At 32.4% G+C, this 19,395-nt stretch overlaps 2 protein-coding genes across 2 annotated transcripts; one reads left to right on the top strand and one right to left on the bottom strand.

Annotated features, from left to right (window-relative positions):
• Positions 1-4,026: 4,026 nt before the first annotated feature.
• Positions 4,027-7,304, top strand: MEF9 (mitochondrial editing factor 9). Its single transcript, XM_068613623.2, has 3 exons — positions 4,027-6,330; positions 6,447-6,501; positions 6,754-7,304. The coding sequence occupies exon 1, from the start codon at positions 4,191-4,193 to the stop codon at positions 6,111-6,113; it is 1,923 nt and encodes a 640-aa protein (XP_068469724.2). The 5' UTR covers positions 4,027-4,190; the 3' UTR covers positions 6,114-6,330; positions 6,447-6,501; positions 6,754-7,304.
• A 5,320-nt stretch (positions 7,305-12,624) lies between these two features.
• Positions 12,625-15,254, bottom strand: ATSLY1 (Sec1/munc18-like (SM) proteins superfamily). The gene is made up of 2 exons (XM_068613622.1): positions 14,959-15,254; positions 12,625-14,866 (listed from the first exon to the last, which is right to left on the bottom strand). The coding sequence occupies exons 1-2, from the start codon at positions 14,987-14,989 to the stop codon at positions 13,026-13,028; spliced, it is 1,872 nt and encodes a 623-aa protein (XP_068469723.1). The 5' UTR covers positions 14,990-15,254; the 3' UTR covers positions 12,625-13,025.
• Between the last annotated feature and the right edge of the window lie 4,141 nt (positions 15,255-19,395).

The raw sequence follows: 19,395 nt of genomic DNA, 5'->3' as shown, positions 1-19,395 counted from the left end.
CTGGTCAGATTTAAGATTCTCAATTTGTCACGGAAAATTAAAAGTAAAATAACAATACCAATAATCAATCAAGAACTGAATATTAATATATAAAATATCACCTCAATACATAAGAGTTTGAGCAGATTACTCCCAATCCCAAAGGGTAGAATTAGCCACGCATACTTCTATCACCTTCCATTCTCCCAATTGGGTTACAATTCACTCTATGGTGTTTTCCTCTCAATCTAGGACACTAAGGTTGAGCCTCTAGCCCTCTATTTATCCTAGTTTTCTAGGGTTAGGTTGTTTATTGTGTCGCGCTAATGGGCTAAATGATAAAACATAAAAAAGGCCCAATCTTTCTTTGCATCTTTTCCATTCTGGGACCTTCTATCTTTATCTTTTTAGCTCAAATCATTCATCTTTAATCCAAATCTCCAATCTTCCTTAGAAATCTGCAATTAACACCAAATTTGGGAATAAAATACTCTTATTCAAATAAAGATCATAAAAAATGTAAAAAGGTATAAATTCATAAATTAGGGATTATTTTATATGTAAATTAGCAATAAATCCTCATAAGTGCCTATATTTTAATATGAAATATTACTGAAATTAGACACTTATCAATGATGAAATATCCTTTATCTCCAGAAATATCTAACCAAATGTGGAATTACAAGTGGATTCATGTAATATTATTTGTGATTAATTTTTGTTTCATCAAGTCTTCATGTGCATGGCAAGCATATGCATAACAAATAAATATGTTTTTTCCTAGTGTTTTTGCTTGTCCTTTGTTCCAAAACTCTTTGAACATAGATATACTCTTTTTATTGAAGAAAATGACATGCTTTATTTAAGTAGTTACGTTGTTCATATGCACTTAAATGAACATTCGGTGCTAAAAAAGTATGTTGTGTGCTCAAATCTTCTTCAAGTCGTGAGACTGCTCTTTAAAGATAAATGATCTTTTAGGAATCCAATGTTTTATTGGAGTCATGTACTAAGATCATGATTATCTAACTTTTCATGCGTCTATAACTTCTTAATAAATCATTTATTGTTTCTTCATAAGTTGTTTGAAACTTCTTCATGAAATGTCTAGCCTGTAGTTGTCTAATGAATAAAATATCACATATATTTCTTGAGTTTAAGGACTAAAATTGATTGACACTTAAAAAACTCATTAGATAAACCTATTGCAAGTGACATCAATTATCATGCGGCGTAGGCCAAGTGAACCAACTCATAATCGAATCGTGGTATTTTGGTTGTTACGCTCTTAAGTAGAAAGAGTTGTGCTCTGTTTATCAGCTACAACTTTTGGATTAGAGCTAAGTTCTCAATTCAATAATTGTATCAAAGGCAAGATCACGAGTTTGATTCCTAGTGGAGAAAACATCAATGGGAGATTGTTGCAGCTGACATCAATTGTTCCCAACAAAATTGTCAATGGGAAAGTTACACTCTTAAATAGCATTTGGGTTGTTACACTCTTAAATAGAAAGACTTGTCACCTATAACATTAGTTCTCGTACTATATAGTTTGATATGAATTTCTATTTTGATAACACAATTCTTTGGTACATAATTTAGATTAAAAATACATTATTCTTTGCTTAAGACTCACGACAAGTGTATTGTTTGATACATTAATCTAAAACATATTTTCATTCTTTACTCTAATCTAAAATTGATTTTTTTTATCGTATATTTATCTTGATATATGTTCTACAAATAATTTTTTGTTGTCATATAAATCTACCATGTGATTTTCTTACTATGATCCCATACACACAAACAAGTACACACACATACACATCTTTACGTCAAATATTACTTTTTATGTAAGTTTTCCTAGGGGATGATAGGATCTATGAACTCAAGACGACTTTCAAGGAAAACAACACCATGGAAGACATAAATAAAAGCTTGTAGCAATTATACAGAAAAACAACCAAAAACAAGTTGCAAGTGAAAAACAAAAGTTCATTCATTGCTTAGACTTGTTGAATTTTGGTAGTAATTCTAGTGGAAAGTAGTTGTAGAATTTGTATTGAACTTCTTTATATGACATAGGTGTCTAGTTGTAGTATTTAAGACCTTAGAATGTCTATTAGAGTTTGTTGCTTAGAATTATATGTTTCAATTGGGCTAGAGCATTTATCAATATTAGACTCGTGTTATTTGGTGATCTAATAGTTTTGTAACAATTTCATCTAAGTTACTTAGAAATTCCTAATTACTTTTAACTAACTCATAACTACCTCGTAGCTATGTAATAGTAGCTTTACATGTGAACTTGTGTTACTCCTTAAATAAATATTTTACTCAATTCTCATTGATGTCCTTAAATTTTACACACTTAAACATGGATTGTGTAACTAAAATTAATCCATCATATCTTATTAAAAATAAAATATTAGATTCATAACAAACAAAAGCAAATAAATTACATTTCTTTTGTAACTAATTCTTAAACTTTAACCATCCTTCTTCATGTGACCCTTCCTCTTACAAAGAAACACTTGGACTACTTTTTTATGACTGACTAAGCAAATTTTTTTCACTTGTAATCAACTTAATTATTCTTATTCTTCCAAAAAGTTGTCAAGCTCATCCTTTCACATTCTTCTATTAGTAACTCTTCCTCATCTTAAAAACACATGGTCAGAAATTAATTAATAGATCACTTATGCTTCTGTTTACTGTAAGAGATCTTAAAATATATTGATAACCTCTAAATCTTTTAGTTAAGCCACAATATTCCTTATATGGACATGAAATTATCATACATTTATGAAATCTCAATGCGTTAAATAAATGAAAATTACACTATAAGAGTGATAGTAGGTGATTTATCAAATATAAAATATATTATTCTAATAAATACTTGACATTATCATATAGTCAACAAATCCCCAAATTCCAACAAAAATGTCAATATCTATATGAACATTACAAAGTGACCATTATACATATCTCCCTTTATTTTAAGATCGATTAAATCTCCAATATTCGTCTAAATGTTAGTCAATAATTATTAATTTATAAAATAAAAAAATCATTAGTATCTAAAGTAATTTATATTACTAATAAAAAATTATAAAATAATTTTTAAATTAGTATTTAATCATTAAGTACCAAGATTTTAATTACTTACTATTTTATATTTTAAATTAGTTTCTATTAGTATTAGTATTTTGAAAACTATTTTAGAATATAAGATATCAATAATTAAAATCTAGGTAACTATTTTGGACCATTATTCTATAAATTTGTATTAGTTATAGAAATCAGTTTAAATACTAATTATTTTTTTTTCTAAATTTTTAATAATTTTTTTTAGTGATTGTAGTTATTATAGTTATATTCATTACTAAATATTTTTTCTAAAAAGTTAAATATGTTTATGTTAATATAAAAGATGGAGAATTATACATTGCATGTACAGTAACAATATCAACAATAATAATAAATTTATTCAACGTATAAACTAAACAATATATATTATACCCGTGTATTCACAATAAAGAAATGTACAATTTATGCAAAAATAGATTATACAACTCTCGTATATAAAGAAGATAACTAGATAGAACATAAGTTTGAAAATTTTCTTTCAACTCAATTTGAGATCAATTACTTTTTATTTGGGACTTATTAAAATAAACCTAAAGAACTTATAAAAAGATTATGTTTAATTTTTATAAAATTAAGAAGTGTTTAGATGAATTTTTAAAATAATTTTTTGAATTCGAGAAATAACATATACTTTCTTTGTATATTTATTTTATTTCATTTCAATAAATTTCTTAGTAGAGCTTATCAATTACTAGTAATTTATTTCTGCAAGTTTCATTATTAGTAGAGATATGACATGAATTTTTATGTGATAAGATAATAATTTATTAAATAACTATTTAATTATGAAACAAAATAAATATTTAAGGCGTATTGGGATTTGTTATAAGAGATTATTATCAATAAAAATATTATTTTAATTTAATATATCATAAATGAGTTTTTAAAAATTGAAAAGAAGTCATAAAAGTAATATTTTTAAATTTTAAGAAAATTATGTTTGAATATTCTCTATAAAGTAAATTTGTAATGAATTTATTTGTGAAGAGAACGCGTAGCATGACATGGTAGAAACTTGAAACACGAGCCTAAGACATTGGTTCAGTATCTTGGTTTTGTTAATGGCTACTTTGTATGGAAGATTAAGCAGAAGAAGCTGTTGTCTTACCTCAGCTTCTCTAACCCGTAACTATAACTCGTCACGGCTACACCAATCCAACAAAAATATATCCAATCTGATTCGAAGTGGTAGACTAAGCGAAGCGAGAGCACTTTTTGATTCTATGAAGCACCGAAATGCCGTTACTTGGAATTCCATGATCAGTGGGTACATACATCGGAGAGAGATTGCAAAGGCACGCCAATTGTTCGACGAAATGCCCCAAAGGGACATCGTGTCCTGGAATCTCATTGTTTCGGGTTACTTTTCGTGTCGTGGAAGCAGGTTCATCGAGGAAGGACGAAAGATGTTTGAGCTAATGCCGCAGAGAGATTGTGTCTCTTGGAACACGGTCATCAGTGGGTATGCTAAAAATGGCAGGATGGACCAGGCTTTGAAGTTCTTCAATGCCATGCCGGAGCGTAATGTTGTGTCCTCCAATGCTGTGATCACCGGGTTCTTACTAAATGGTGATGTCGATTTGGCGGTTGGTTTTTTTAAGACGATGCCTGAGCATGATTCGGCTTCTCTTTGTGCCCTTATTTCAGGGCTTGTTAGAAACGGTGAATTGGACATGGCTGCTGGGATTTTGCATGAATTTGGGAGTGATGATGATAGGAAGGATGATTTGGTGCATGCTTATAACACCCTGATTGCAGGTTATGGTCAAAGAGGTCACGTGGAAGAAGCTCGGCGCCTTTTTGATGAGATTCCAGATGATCGTGGTGGGGGTGACAAGGGTCAAAGGAGGTTCAGGCGAAATGTGATCTCATGGAATTCAATGATGATGTCCTATGTGAAAGCGGGAGACATAGTCTCTGCCAGGGAACTCTTTGATAGGATGGTGGAGCGTGATACTTGTTCTTGGAACACTGTGATCAGTGGCTATGTTCAAATCTCGAACATGGATGAAGCTTCAAAGCTTTTCAGGGAAATGCCGAGTCCTGATGTACTTTCATGGAATTCGATAGTTACTGGGTTTGCACAGAACGGTAACTTGAATCTTGCAAAAGATTTCTTTGAGAAGATGCCCCACAAAAACCTGATCTCATGGAATACACTGATAGCTGGCTATGAGAAAAACGAAGACTACAAGGGTGCTGTTAGGTTATTTTCTCAGATGCAGCTTGAGGGAGAGAGGCCAGATAAACACACATTATCTTCAGTTATCAGTGTGTGTACTGGGTTGGTGGATCTTTACTTAGGCAAGCAGATACATCAGCTTGTCACGAAGACTGTTCTTCCTGATTCACCGATAAATAATTCCCTTATTACCATGTACTCGAGATGTGGGGCAATAGTTGATGCAAGCGCTGTGTTTGATGAGATAAAACTTTATAAAGATGTGATCACTTGGAATGCAATGATTGGAGGCTATGCATCTCATGGCTTAGCGGCAGAAGCTCTAGAGCTTTTCAATCTGATGAAAAGGCTTAAAATTCACCCTACCCATATAACGTTCATTGCAGTTTTAAATGCATGTGCCCATGCAGGACTAGTTGAAGAAGGGAGGAGACAATTCAAATCCATGGTCACTGACTATGGTATTGAGCCACGGGTTGAGCACTTTGCTTCCCTTGTGGACATCTTGGGACGCCAGGGGCAGCTTAAGGAAGCTATTCATTTGATTAACACCATGCCACTTAAACCAGATAAGGCTGTGTGGGGTGCATTACTAGGTGCTTGTAGAATTCATAATAATGTACAATTGGCCATAGTAGCAGCTGATGCTTTGATCAGACTTGAACCAGAAAGTTCAGCTCCATATGTATTGTTATATAATATGTATGCTAATTTAGGACAATGGGACGACGCTGAGAGTGTGAGAGTATTGATGGAGGAAAAAAATGTCAAGAAGCAAGCAGGATATAGTTGGGTAGACTGATTGCCAGTGAGAAACTTCATTGTTTTAGAAGGATTTTCAATCAACAATAGATGTCAGATAATGTTAGAGTTAGAGATGGTCGCATTCAACTTAACCATGTTAATACTGTCAGATGGAAAAGATGATATTGACTGATTAAGCAAAATTTTAATGTAGACTAAATCTATAAACGCTGGTTTGAGATGGCAGAAACATGTCTTCTGGCAAACATTCAGAGGTAAGAAAGGGGTAGTTGTTTGTTATTTTAGGATGAGCATAACTTAGTGAATTTGTAGCGTGGTGACAACTGCCATAAATCTCAGCTCATTTTTTTTGTTTTGTTTCTTCTAATAGATAAATTTCAGTGTCAACAGTACGTGATTTCAACTTTGGCTGTCTGGAAGATTAGGTATGTTATTTTTTTAATTGATCCTCAAATAAATATTTGTTTATGATGATGATGTGCTTAACTTAATTTGGAACAACAATTTCATGATTGCATTGCCTGACATAAAGAAAAGAAAGTAGAAAGGAAAAAACCATGCAAAAAAGTGTTTTGGGGACTGATATATTTTTTATAAGCATTTAGCAACCTATACGAAATTGAATATATGGTATTTATTACTAACAATATTATTTGTTTGTGGGTTCTTTGGACCAGTCTTCCATGTGCTGAAGGTGGTCACTTATTCCTACCTCTAAAAGAAATCCCTTTGCCATGAAATGTTCCATGTGACTATTTGGCACTGGTAAAGTGTGTCGGAAGTTTGACTTAACAAACCAATATTTAGAAGCTGAGGTAACTTTGAGGTTGCTGAACCAGTGTATATATACCTGGAAAGTATTATGGGTGAAATTTATAGTGGGTTGAGCTTAGTATCGGACACTCTTCTAAAAATCATTAGATTCTTCAAAAGTATCTGTTAACTCCCAGATTATTTCGATTTTTCGGAATGATGTTTCTTAATGATAAGACCGTTAGAACGTGGAGATTTTGAAGAATGAAGCTCAGCATGTCGTTAAGGGCAGAGATCAAGGGAAAATTATTTAAAGTTATTTGAAGTCTTGAGTAAATAGAATTTATTAAACTTGTATTTTGTAATAATGATGAAATATATAAATACTTAAATCCTAGATCAGAGGAAGCTCACGGATGAATATGTTATTGCAATGTTCTTAACCATTTAATTCATGTATTTTATCTATTTCTTATATTACTTTCCTGAACTTTCTTTCTTTAGTATTTCTTAGGTTTAATTGTCAGTACATATATTTTGCACAATATTCCAATAAATTCGATTTTGAATAATATCTTTAATTTTTAAAGATGTTTAATTGACAAAAAATTAACCATCATGAAAGATAAAATTTCTCTAAAAGAAATTTATTCAAATTCATATTAGATTATGTTTGTTTGACAAAATTTACCATTATCATAATCATACATGTTGAGATCCCGGACGATTTAGACAATATAATAAGTCCCTAGGATGGTCTCTTAACCAACTAGATGGTCTATAAACCATGAGGACAATCTGATGATTAGAATATCATATGGACATTTGTGTTCTTATGTTTTTATAATAACAAAAAGTAACAAAAAAACTAAATCTAGCCCATATAACATGTATAACATTTGTTGAGGCCACGAATGGTCTAAGACGTAATAGGTTGTTTGTTACATGAGGTGATTTATGACCTACTGGACAGTCTGATGACCAAAATATTATATGAGAAGTTTATGTTTTGATGATAACGAAAACAACATGAATGGTATTTATGTTTTTGAAGGTTTTAATAATGTTTTGTACAACTGCAATACTCAATAGACACTATGAGCTTCTTCATAATGTCTTCATGATAAACGGTATGATAAGACTTGTTAATTTATAAAAAAATTTAGACTAATATCTTATTTTTGATTTGAATAATATACTTTATTTGTGATTTAAATGATCTAATATTGGTTAACTGGAAGTTGTAGTATACAATAAACCCTCTAAAGAGTGTACAATTTTGCTTATGCTAGACGGTTTGATGAACGTGTTGAATGAGTAATAGATTTTTTTATTTTAACATTTAAATGAAATCTTTTGAATCATATATCTATTAAAAAGATATTATATCCAAAACGAAAATAATTTATTATGTGGAATGACTCTTTCTTATCCTGTTTTTCATGTCTCTATAATCTATCTTTTCCTAAATATATTTGTTCAGAATAAGTATTATAAATATCTTTTTAATATATTGTGAATATCTCTAAATCTTTTCATAACATAAAAAATTTGAAAATCTCAAGTATTATATTTTTAGATGCACTTATTATCTGGAATGAAACAATTTTTCAATTATGTTTTGATTTGTTTTTACTAATCTGTATTATAAATACTTTCAAATTAGTTTCTTAAACGAATTTGAAACAAAACAATATTGGAAAGATTGCAAACTCAAGCTTTCTATTTGGAACTTCTAGCACAAAAAAAGATGAAGATATTGCAATATCCAAACATAACCAATTCAAGTATTAAAGAACAAATTTACCAATTCAAGTATTAAAGAACAAATTTGAAAATAAGTTATATAAAGAGATTTAATGTGAAGAACAAAAGTAAGAAAAGTCAAGCAACAAAAGTTATACAAGTGACCTTGTTGAAAATACAGGAGTTGTGGTGAGCATCTAATCGAGCCAGTAGAACTTCTAGTATTTTGGGTTGAATGTGAAACTATTGCAATTCTTCACATCATAAGTTATACCCTTGTGAGCTTTGTTTGTACTCTTTTTTAGTATGTTCTTTGTTTTCTTGAGAGTTTTTAATCTTAGGGGAAGGTTAAGAAGGTGTAACTTGGAAGGTGCGAATGCTCGTTGTAACCTGAAGATGCGAAAATACTTGTTGTAACCTAGAGAGTCAAGAATACTCGTTGTAACCTAAAGAGGCGAGAATATTCGTTGTAACTTGGAGAGGTGAGAACACTCGTTATAATCAAGTGCATTGGTTAGTGGAAGCTCTTAAACAGTTACGTAAGGAAACTTGATTTAACTCGAGTTTTGATGAACCATGATAAATTCTTGTGTGTTGATGTTGTTCATACTTTGATTCTTATTGTTAGACAGTCCTACAAAAACATGTTAGAATTGTCAGAAATTCAACAAATATTTTTTGAATTTGACACTTTACTGATACGTGTCTTACAGGTGTCAATATCGAATACGTGTATCCGACACAGACACACCATTTAAGAGGAGTGTCCAAACATCACTGTGCTTAACGTTAGTGAAAAGCTCCGGTCTCATGTTCTCAGCCATACTAACAAGTTCTTCAATGAAGGAACCAAAAATGTAGTGATAAAACATAAATGAAGTATGAATATAGACTTAACATAAGAAGCGTCTCTTTGTTGTAGCACCTTCACCTATTACAACTACATCCTTCCACTACACTAATGCCTTTTCTAATATTCATTTATCTAATTAAAAGCCCCTCACACATATCTTAGAAGGTACATTTTGTGAAATCTACTTTCCAAGTAGTCTCATTTAACATTCACACATCTCTATACCTAAGTACATTCATGGATCAAAATTTAGGCAAATTCTTCCACCAACTTATCAATTGTGACATGAAACCGATTCTCATTTGAAATTTCCAAAATTATCTTTTATTCTGAAAAGAAAATCCAAAATTTAAAAAATACATTTTGAAAAATCAAATTCTGAATAGATTATTGTGTTCTGAAAATGAAATTCTGAAAAAGAATTTAAAAATCAAAATTCCATTCCGAAAAAGAAATTTTAAAAAAATACGTTTTCGAAAAAACATTTCCAGAAAAAAAAACATATTTCAGAAAAGGATCTTCAAACTCCATAAAAATGTTCTAAAAAATTAAATCCAAAAACTTGTTATGGAAAAAATAATTTTAGAAGTTTTTTTTATCAATCCTACTTTTATTTAAGATATTTTTGTTGATATTTTTATTATAGTCTCACTTTTTATTTAAGGTTATTTTTGTTATTTTTCATAAATACGGGTCATGTTCAAATTGAACGGGTAGGTTGAGGAAATAGTTCCCAAAATGTAAGGCTCGCACTCTCTTCTTACCCAAAATTTAAATTCCCAAGCCCAAATTTAATTTAGGTTTAAAATGCTTCAATGATTTATGTATGAATTGGAAGACTCTTCTACAATTCCATATGTTCTTCTCTGCCTTTGTTATTTAAAAAAATTTCCTCTATTCTATAATATATTACGTAATGCAGAAGTTTTTTTTTAAATTTATAATTAGCTTCCGGATTATATAATTCGAAAGTTTTTTTTTTACAGATATATAATTAATTTCTTGATTATATAATTCGAAAATCTTTTCTAATATGAGATTAAGTTTTGAATTATGTAATTCAGAAGTTTTTTTCAAATACTGTGTCCAGATTATATAATCTAAAAACTATTATCAAATCTAAAATTTCAAATTATATAATCCAGAATACCATTTTTTAAAAATATATTTCGAATTACATAAATTTTCATGTTATTTTTTATAGGGTGCAAAAACATGTAATTGGAATTCTCATGAACGTTTAGTTTCACTATTTTCTGAAAGTTTTATTTTTAATATATATTTTTCCTAATGGAAAGTAGTTCATTTATTATTCTCAGATGAGAATATTATAGGTATATAATAGAACGTAGTTTTTATTTATTAACTGAAGCAAATTCTTTTACATGTTCCATCATTTATTTATTTAAATTACTAGCAATCAAAACCCATTTACAGGCGCGGGTATATATCTAGTTTTCCATTATCATCCATACTCTGCTCATTCAGATAAGATTCAAACAAATAATAAAAAATAATAACTTCCCACTAATGCTCTTCATCTATACTTCTGCCTCTGACCCTACCTAACAGTGCTATTCAAAGGGTTGCGGTTATCAAGCAATGTAAAAACATTATTACAAGCTATCATCATGTTATAAATGCAATAGTTTCATAGAACCCTGCTCTTATGGATACTTCAAGCTTACGTATATGACACTTCAAAGAATACTACAGTACCTATAATGAATTCTGTCAAAATAGCACGTTATCTACTAACAGCAGAAATAACCACTGTATTTCACTTAGTTGTTCAAAGAGGAAATTGTTTCGTTATTATCCTGGGAACTGGGTTTAACTCCACTATGAGTCATCAATTCATTGGTGCATAGTTATCTCTGACACTTGGAATCAAAATGAGCCAAGAATTATCCACTGCACATATGCCCAATACCAGTTGCTCAAGCTAACCCTTTCCCTATCATTTAAAGTGCAACAACCACAGAACCACCACAAATTTTAATCAGACTATCAATGAGGGCAATAAACCTTTCCAAACAGGAATCCTCCACAATAGAGCATTCACCCTATTTGCACTAACTAATATTTAAATCACTACTTTTACTTGCAACTCCCAGAAATAACTGTTAATCAATGCTCTCTGAACAAAGGAAAAAGAATATACTTAGAATTGCAAAATGGAGAAGAAAGGATCACTTAAAAATGAAATAAAATATTAGGAATGCTAACAACACTTCCTCTAACACTCTCTTTACTATTGGTTGAAATTTATTAGAAATCAAATTTTAATACCTTTCATTTCTAAATCGGGAAAATCATCAAATGAGAAATGAGACCCACAAAATTTGAAATTTTGAATAAATTCTAACTTGTAATATACTGTTACTAGCACTCAACCAAAAATATAGACCCATTATATAATCATTCTATACTGAGATAAAAAAAAATAGAGATAAAAAGGCAAATAAAATGACAGACAGAAAAACAGGGAAGACAAAACTTTTAGTTTGGAAACCAAGGACAAGATTTGAATCTAACAGAAATAAGAAAAAAAAATGAAAATAAGCAAAGAGAAAAATTAAGATAGAAAAGTAGAAAACAAAGACCACTTCGAGTTCTGTGCACAGCAGGAGATGAGGGATGAGCATGAACTCGTGTAAAGAAGGAGAACAGGGAGAAGCGAAATGGGGTTAGATCTTGACAGAGAGAAGCATCAATTTGTTGTGTTAAGAACGAAAACAAAGAGATAGGCTGAAACTTATCAAATTTGGGTTTGCTTTAGAAAAAGTTTTCATGGAAAGCTGTCCTAAAAAATTTAAACAAACAAAACTAAAATTTATATTGTTCTCGGGGGTTGAGAAAGAGCTCTGAATTTTTATTTTAACCATATTGCATCCAATGCATACAAAATAACACCTTGACACAAGTCAATTTAAACACAAAACTTGAGAAATAGTCAAATTGAAGCACATTCAAACAAAAACATGTAATCCTCGTAGAATCATTATATCTTATGCTTGCTGTGCCTAAAAGCCAGTCATTTATTTAAGATGATAATGCATTGGTGCCAACTGAAAAGTGGTAGTAACATACAGGATAGCAGAACAAATGTGCCATCACACAATTTATCGATTTTGACTTGATCTTAGGATTGGCAAGAAAAAGAAAAACTATAAAATGATAAAAGACATCAGCCTGATAATAAACATATTTTCATTATAAGAGTTCAATGGACATTAATGTTTAAGGTAGAACTCCCTAATCGGTCAAACAGATCAATCTTAATTAATACAAAATGATTCCCAATAACCAAAACATCTCACAGAATGAAAATTAAACATAAATGGCGCATCATGCTTCTCAAAAAACTTTCCACTACAATGAAGATAAAGCATATATGACTGTGCTAAAGGAAACTACTAAGAGAAGCAATCCACTAGCTGTATAATCAAGAAGGCAATGTAAGGCTCATAATCCTTCATCGTTTATAGACAATGGACAACAAAAACAGATTGATTTTGCTTGTGTCTGAGAGTTTTCCTTTGCACACTAAAGAATAATTTGGTAAACTGAAATGTGAATACATTCACCTCTGAACTACTGAGCTGAGGTAGAACTAGAACCAACATTGCCCAAACCCATCTTCTGCCCCAATAATGTAAGCTGCTCTACAAAGTCGATTCCAGTTAGAATTTCTGTTGTTCCATATATAATATGCTTGGCCGGCTGCTGATGTTGTGCAAGCTCTTGCAGACTGCAATATTCAACGTAATTACCACCACCAATCATGAACACAATTGCTTCCTTAAATGGTCCTTTCAAATGGCTGCTACTTGCTCCAGCAGCAGACTTAGGAGCCCGGGGATCAAACGAAAGGTATGAATCTGTTTCAGGATTTGGCCTACCTTCAATCAAGGCCTCAACTGTCCTTGCCAATGCTAGCTGCCTATCGTTAGATAAAAGATTTTTTACACCAGCTGTCACTGCACTAATTGATTGCCCATAGAGCTTCTCAGCCCAATCAACAATATTACTTCTGCTGGCAGAGTTAGCTGATGCCAATGAAACATTCAACGACTTTATCTTCTTCACGTACTGAAAAGCAGCAGTATCAACCTCAGACTCTCTCAGAGCTGCTTCCACAGCCTCCACTTCAGACTGATTAATGCTTTCGGATGAGATAAGATATATGATAGCAAACCTAAGCTTATCCATCTTTGTTCCCTTCCCCTTGAGCACACCAAGCAGGTCACCCCTTTCAATGCCCCCTCTAGCCAACATGTCATTCTCCTTCTTAGCATAAGAATCAAGGGACCTCTCCTTGATCTCCCCCAACAACACGGTCGCAATGTTCGTATGCTTATCAATCACCTGCTTTCTCTCAGTCAACTCAGGCAGAGAGTTCACAGCATTCATCAAATGCTTCGTGTTCCCAATCAAATCCGTCCCATCAAACTCAGCACCATGAGTCCCACCAGTCCTCTTATTCACGTCATCCACATCCTTCTTGTACTTATTCAACTGTGTCTCAATCTCAACCGCAACCTCTGGGAACTCCAGCGATCCATTCGCAACCCAAAACGAATCAGCATAATCCAACTCATAAGACCTCATCCCACCCTTCTCCCCCTGCACACTCAGCCTATTCAGCTTCAACCCAAGCACGTCATGGACAAGCGGCCGGTAGCGAAAATCATGCTGGACCGCCACCGGCAACTCAAAATTCCGGTCAAAAATACACAATACAGGGCGCTGAAACGAGCTCACAAAGTTTCCACCCTCAGTAAACAAATTATTCTTGGACAACAAATGATCCCTAATGCGCTGATCCAACGCAGAAGCAACCATCTCGGCAGGGCCGCCACGTGGACAGCGGATAACCGGCACAACAGAGAGAGTGGCCAACACGCAAAACAACCCACCAACGATCTTCTCAACAAGCTCCTCAATTTCCTTGTCTCCAGCGGAAGGGTCATTTAGTTGAACATAGCAAGACTTGTGGGCCAGCGAAAAAAGGTTATCCTCTAGGGTTACAAACTCGAGATACTGATCGTGGACCTTGGAGATTCGCTGAATGGAATCCGAGTTTAGGGTTCCGGCCGCGAGGTCTTCGAGGAGGGGGCGGGGAATGGAGGTGGAAAAATTGAGGTGCAGGCTCTGGTACAGTGATTTAGACGCGTCCGAAACGATACGTTGCACGTTGGATTGATTAGGTTGGACGAAGTACACCGCTGGAACGTCATGCACGGGTTTGCGATCCTTGTCGATGAGGAAGTAGAGCGTTACGCCGTGCTTGCGGAGGTCCTTAACGTGGATCAAGGGGGAGAGGATGTTCTGGCAGAACTTGTCGTAGATGAGGATCTTGTACACTTCCTCGTTGGCCGTGCCGGTGGTGGCGTTGAGCGGCTGGTTGAGGTTGAGCATGCGCGCGATGCATTCTGAAACGCCAATGGATAGTTAGCGTGGGAATGGAAACGACGGGGCTCACCGGGAATCGGAAAATGCAGAGATCGGAATTGAGAGTGCTTACCTGTTTGCTTCTGACGGAGATTCAGAGACATGGCTGCGTGGGCGGAGCGAGGGGAATTGGGGTTGCTGAAACGGTGGTGGATCTGGATTCAGATTCTCTCTTCCTCTTCTTACACCTATTTCTATTTAACTCATTTTTTTATTATTTTTATTTTTATTTTGCTCTACTTAACACCTATCCGTAACATTGTTTTAGGAAATGCCATGTTTTTTCTTTTCTTTTTTTTGTTGTTTAAAATATTGTCAAGGATATTATTATTTTGTTGTTCAAGACTTCTTTGTCAAGGAAAGATGGATAAGTATTTTTCCAAAACTTTTACCAAGAATTTCTTAAAGTAAACACCCGCCATGTTCTTTATTCTCCCGGCTATAAATTAATATTAAAAAAATTATATTAATTGTAATTTCAGTTTTTTATTTAATAAATATTATAATTGAATCATATATTGTGTTATTAGCATTCAAGAATTAATATAAGTTAAAAAAAATCTATAAATATACTCATTAAATATTTTAAAATATTTATCAAATTCTTACTAATTTGCGGGGCGTCATCTTAAAATGTTAGAAAGGTACGTGTTAGATTTACTATCTATTAGACTCTCTTTTAATATGATATACTATAAGATAATAATTAAATAAAATTAATTTTAAAAATAAAAAATAATTAGTTATTATATTAATTAAATTATATATTATTTTAGAGACCAAAAAATTATTTAGTCTCTAAAATAATATCTAATTTAGTTAATATAGTGACTAATTATTTTTTATCTTTAAAATTAGTCTCTATTCGAATAATTTTCTTGTAATAATACTTTATAAGTTTTAATGATAACAAATTTTATAAGGTGTGTTAAGAATTTTAACAAAGATAATATGTGTGCATATTTAGATAAGGACTCATTATATGATCTAGTTATATAAAAATCTATTAGACAGTCTTGTAGTGTTAAACTATTAGACGATCTTATTGTGCATAGACTGACTAGACGATCTCACAGTATAAAGACACACTAGACACTTTTGTAAGATGTATTTGGAGAATCAACATGCTAAACAGTCTACAATATAAATCTGATAGACAATTTCACTAAAGTAAACATGTTAGACGATTTAACAGTAGAAGGTCACAATAGAAGATCTTGTCAGACGATCATTGGATACTCAACACACTAGATGTTTTTAAAAGTCAAGAATAATCATAATATTTTGTCATCGTTTTAATATTAGATGATCAAGCATTCATTCTCGTCAGATGATCTCTAAGAACACAATAAGTTAGATGATTCCAAAGCACAAGGAAAACCTAATGAAATAGTGTTAATGGTCATGCTAAAAGATCACTAAAGCTTATACATGATAGGAGGTCACTTCGTCTTCTAAGCGTTAGATAGCCTAATGTATCAGGGAATGTCTAAACTTGACTTTTGTGTTTGTAGGATATTAAATGACCTTGTTTGAACATTTTCGAACCTTACTTGATAGTATTAGTTCATACAAATCAAAGTTTTCAATTAAGGTAATGATAAGTGTCTAATTTCAGTAGTATTTCATATTAAAATATAGGCACTTATGAGTATTAATTGCTAATTTACATATAAAATACTCTCTAATTTATGAATTTATACATTTTTTATGATCTTTAATTGAATAAGAGAATTTTATTCCCAAATTCGGTGTTAATTGTAGGTTTCTAGGAGAGAATGGAGATTTGGACTAAAGAAGAATTATATAAGCTAAAAAGAGAAAACTGGAAGGCCTAGAACGCAAAAAAAGAGAAAAAAAGTCCAACTTAGTAGTAGAGCTTCTCGCTCAAGCAAGCTCATTCTCGCTTGAGTGAGAATACTCCAAAGGCATTTTCGAAAATCGACGCTTTTCTCGCTCAAGCGAGATATTTTCGCTTGAGTGGGAATGTGTCAGATTAATTGGGCTAATTTTTATGTTTTTATCAACAAGCCCAAAGCGCGTTAAATAGGGGGCTAGAGGCACAACCTTAGTGTGCCAGATTGAGAGGAAAACATCAATGAGTGAATTGTAACCCAATTGAGAGAATTGAATGTGCTAGAAGTATGCGTGGCTAATTCTACCCTTTGGGATTAGTAGTAACCTGTTCGAACTCTTATGTATTGAAGTGATATTTACATATTATATAATATTCAGATCTTGATATTGTTGTTTTGCTTCTAAATAGTTGTGACATGTTTGAGAATCTTAAATATGACTGAAAGGTATTTTTAGGGTTCTGACCTAAGCAACAATACTTAACATATTTGAGTGCTAGAAATAGATTTGAAATTTTAATTGCTATTAACGTTTGAGTGTGATTCTAAGTTGTTTCTATAAATATGTGAGAAATTGATGTTTAGGAAACATTCTTAAGAACTTTATATGCGAGAAATCGATATAAATGAATTTTCTACATGCATCAATTTCAATCAAAGAACTTAATGTTAACATGCTAATCAAAATACATGAGGATGAGAAATATGAAACCTAATCCCTATTTTTCCAACTTGAAACAACTAATTCTTTGCCTATTTTCTTATTGATCATTGCCAACACAATCACTTTCAACACACTTTTTACGACAAATGCACCGCGTTTGTCAGAAGTAATAATTGTCCCTAAGGACGAATATCGATCCCACAAGGAACAATGAATTATCGAGTACAATATTCGCTAAATATAACACTGAAACAATAAAAAGAGTTTTGAGTTGGTTATGTTGGAACTGATTAATAATAAAACAAACAAAGAATTAGTTGCTTCAATTGGAAAAATAGGGATTAGGTTTCATCTTTCTCACTCTCATGTATTTTGATTAGCATGTCAATATTAAGCTATTTTATTGAAATTGATGTCCGTAGAAAATTCATTTATAATGATCTCTCGCATATAATATAAAATTCTTAAGAATATTTCCTAAATATCGACCTCTCGCATACTTATAAAAAACAACTTAGAAATCACAATCATACGTTAATGACAATTAACATTTCAAGTCTATCTCTAGCACTCAAATATGTTAAGTATTGATGTTTAGGTCTGAACCCTACAAATACCTCTCAGTCAAATTTAAGATTATCAATTTGTCACGGAAAGTTAAAAGTAAAACAACAATACCAATAATCAATCAAGAACTGAATATTAATATATAAGATATCACCTCAATACATAAGAGTTTGAGCAAATTACTCCCAATCCCAAATGGTAGAATTAGTCATGCATACTTCTAGCACCTTTCATTCTCCCAAATGGGTTACCATTCACTCTATGGTGTTTTCCTCTCAATTTGCACACTAGGGTTGAGCCTCTAGCCCCCTATTTAAACTAATTTTCTAGGGTTAGGTTACTTCCTGTGTCGCGTTAATGGGCCAAGTAATAAAACATAAAAAAGACTCAATCTTTCTCTACATCTTTTTCCATTCTGGGACCTTCTAGCTTTCTCTTTTTAGCTCAAATTATTCTCCTTTACTCTAAATCTTCAATCCTCCCTAGAAATCTGCAATTAAAACCAAATTTGGAAATAAAATACTCTTATTCAAATAAAGATCATAAAAAGGTATAAATTCATAAATTAGGGATTATTTCATATGTAAATTAACAATAAATCCTCATAAGTGTTTATATTTTAATATGAAATATTACTGAAATTAGATACTTACCACTCTCCCCAACTTAGAATCTTGATTGTCCTCAAGCAAAGTAAATGAATATATTTGAATTTAAATATCAAACAACTTAATTCACTAAACAACAAATCAAATTAGAAACTTATGATGCTTCCAAATTCAAATATAGAAAAATATAAACACATTCAATTTCCAGAATCAAATGAAAACAAATAAATGACAATTCATCAAGGAATATCTTTTTTTTTTTTTTATGAGCAACGAATAAATATAATAAAAGAGGGAACACTTCAGGGGTGTCCAAACCCTTATACAAAGATAAAACAAGATACCAAAGACAAAGAAAAGCTATATAAAGGACAAGGAGAGCTCAACCAATATGGTACAAACTTTCCTACACCAAAAGTATCTAAAAAAGAGAGTTACCCACCTAAGTGGTAGAAGACACCAGCAATAAGTGTTGTCTCGCACACTCTAGACTGCCACTTGTGCGCCATCCCAACACCCCACTAAACACATACCCCTAAGCCATAAAGCACCGTTCTACCTTTTTTACCGCTGTGGGCATTGAATGCTCTCCCCACACCACCGCACATCCATTCAGTACAGAAGGGTCTCTCTCCTGATCTCTCTTCACGCCACACCCTTACTGCATTTTATGTAGCTCACCACAACCAGTCCATCCACACGCATTAGCCACAAACCAGAGGATCAATCTACCACCCCCCCGTAACAACTTGTATGCACTGTAGTACTTCATGTTTGACCGCATAATTCACCCTACCACAACCTAGGATACCTAC

The sequence above is a fragment of the Phaseolus vulgaris genome, chromosome 2 (genome assembly GCF_051622355.1).
Source record: "Phaseolus vulgaris cultivar YP4 chromosome 2, ASM5162235v1, whole genome shotgun sequence".
In the NCBI taxonomy this organism is placed as follows: Eukaryota; Viridiplantae; Streptophyta; class Magnoliopsida; order Fabales; family Fabaceae; genus Phaseolus; species Phaseolus vulgaris.
The sequence above is the reverse complement of the archived record's forward strand: the minus strand, read 5'-3'. Positions and strand labels throughout refer to the sequence as shown.

What these genes read in the sequence shown, in the direction of transcription:
- MEF9 (XM_068613623.2), top strand. Translation starts at nt 4,191, where the DNA reads ATGGCTACTTTGTATGGAAGATTAAGCAGAAGAAGCTGTTGTCTTACC.
- ATSLY1 (XM_068613622.1), bottom strand. Translation starts at nt 14,989, where the DNA reads ATGTCTCTGAATCTCCGTCAGAAGCAAACAG. An exon ending in TCTCCGTCAGAAGCAAACAG is followed by an intron (nt 14,867 to 14,958) that starts GTAAGCACTCTC and finishes TTGGCGTTTCAG; the next exon opens with AATGCATCGCGCGCATGCTC.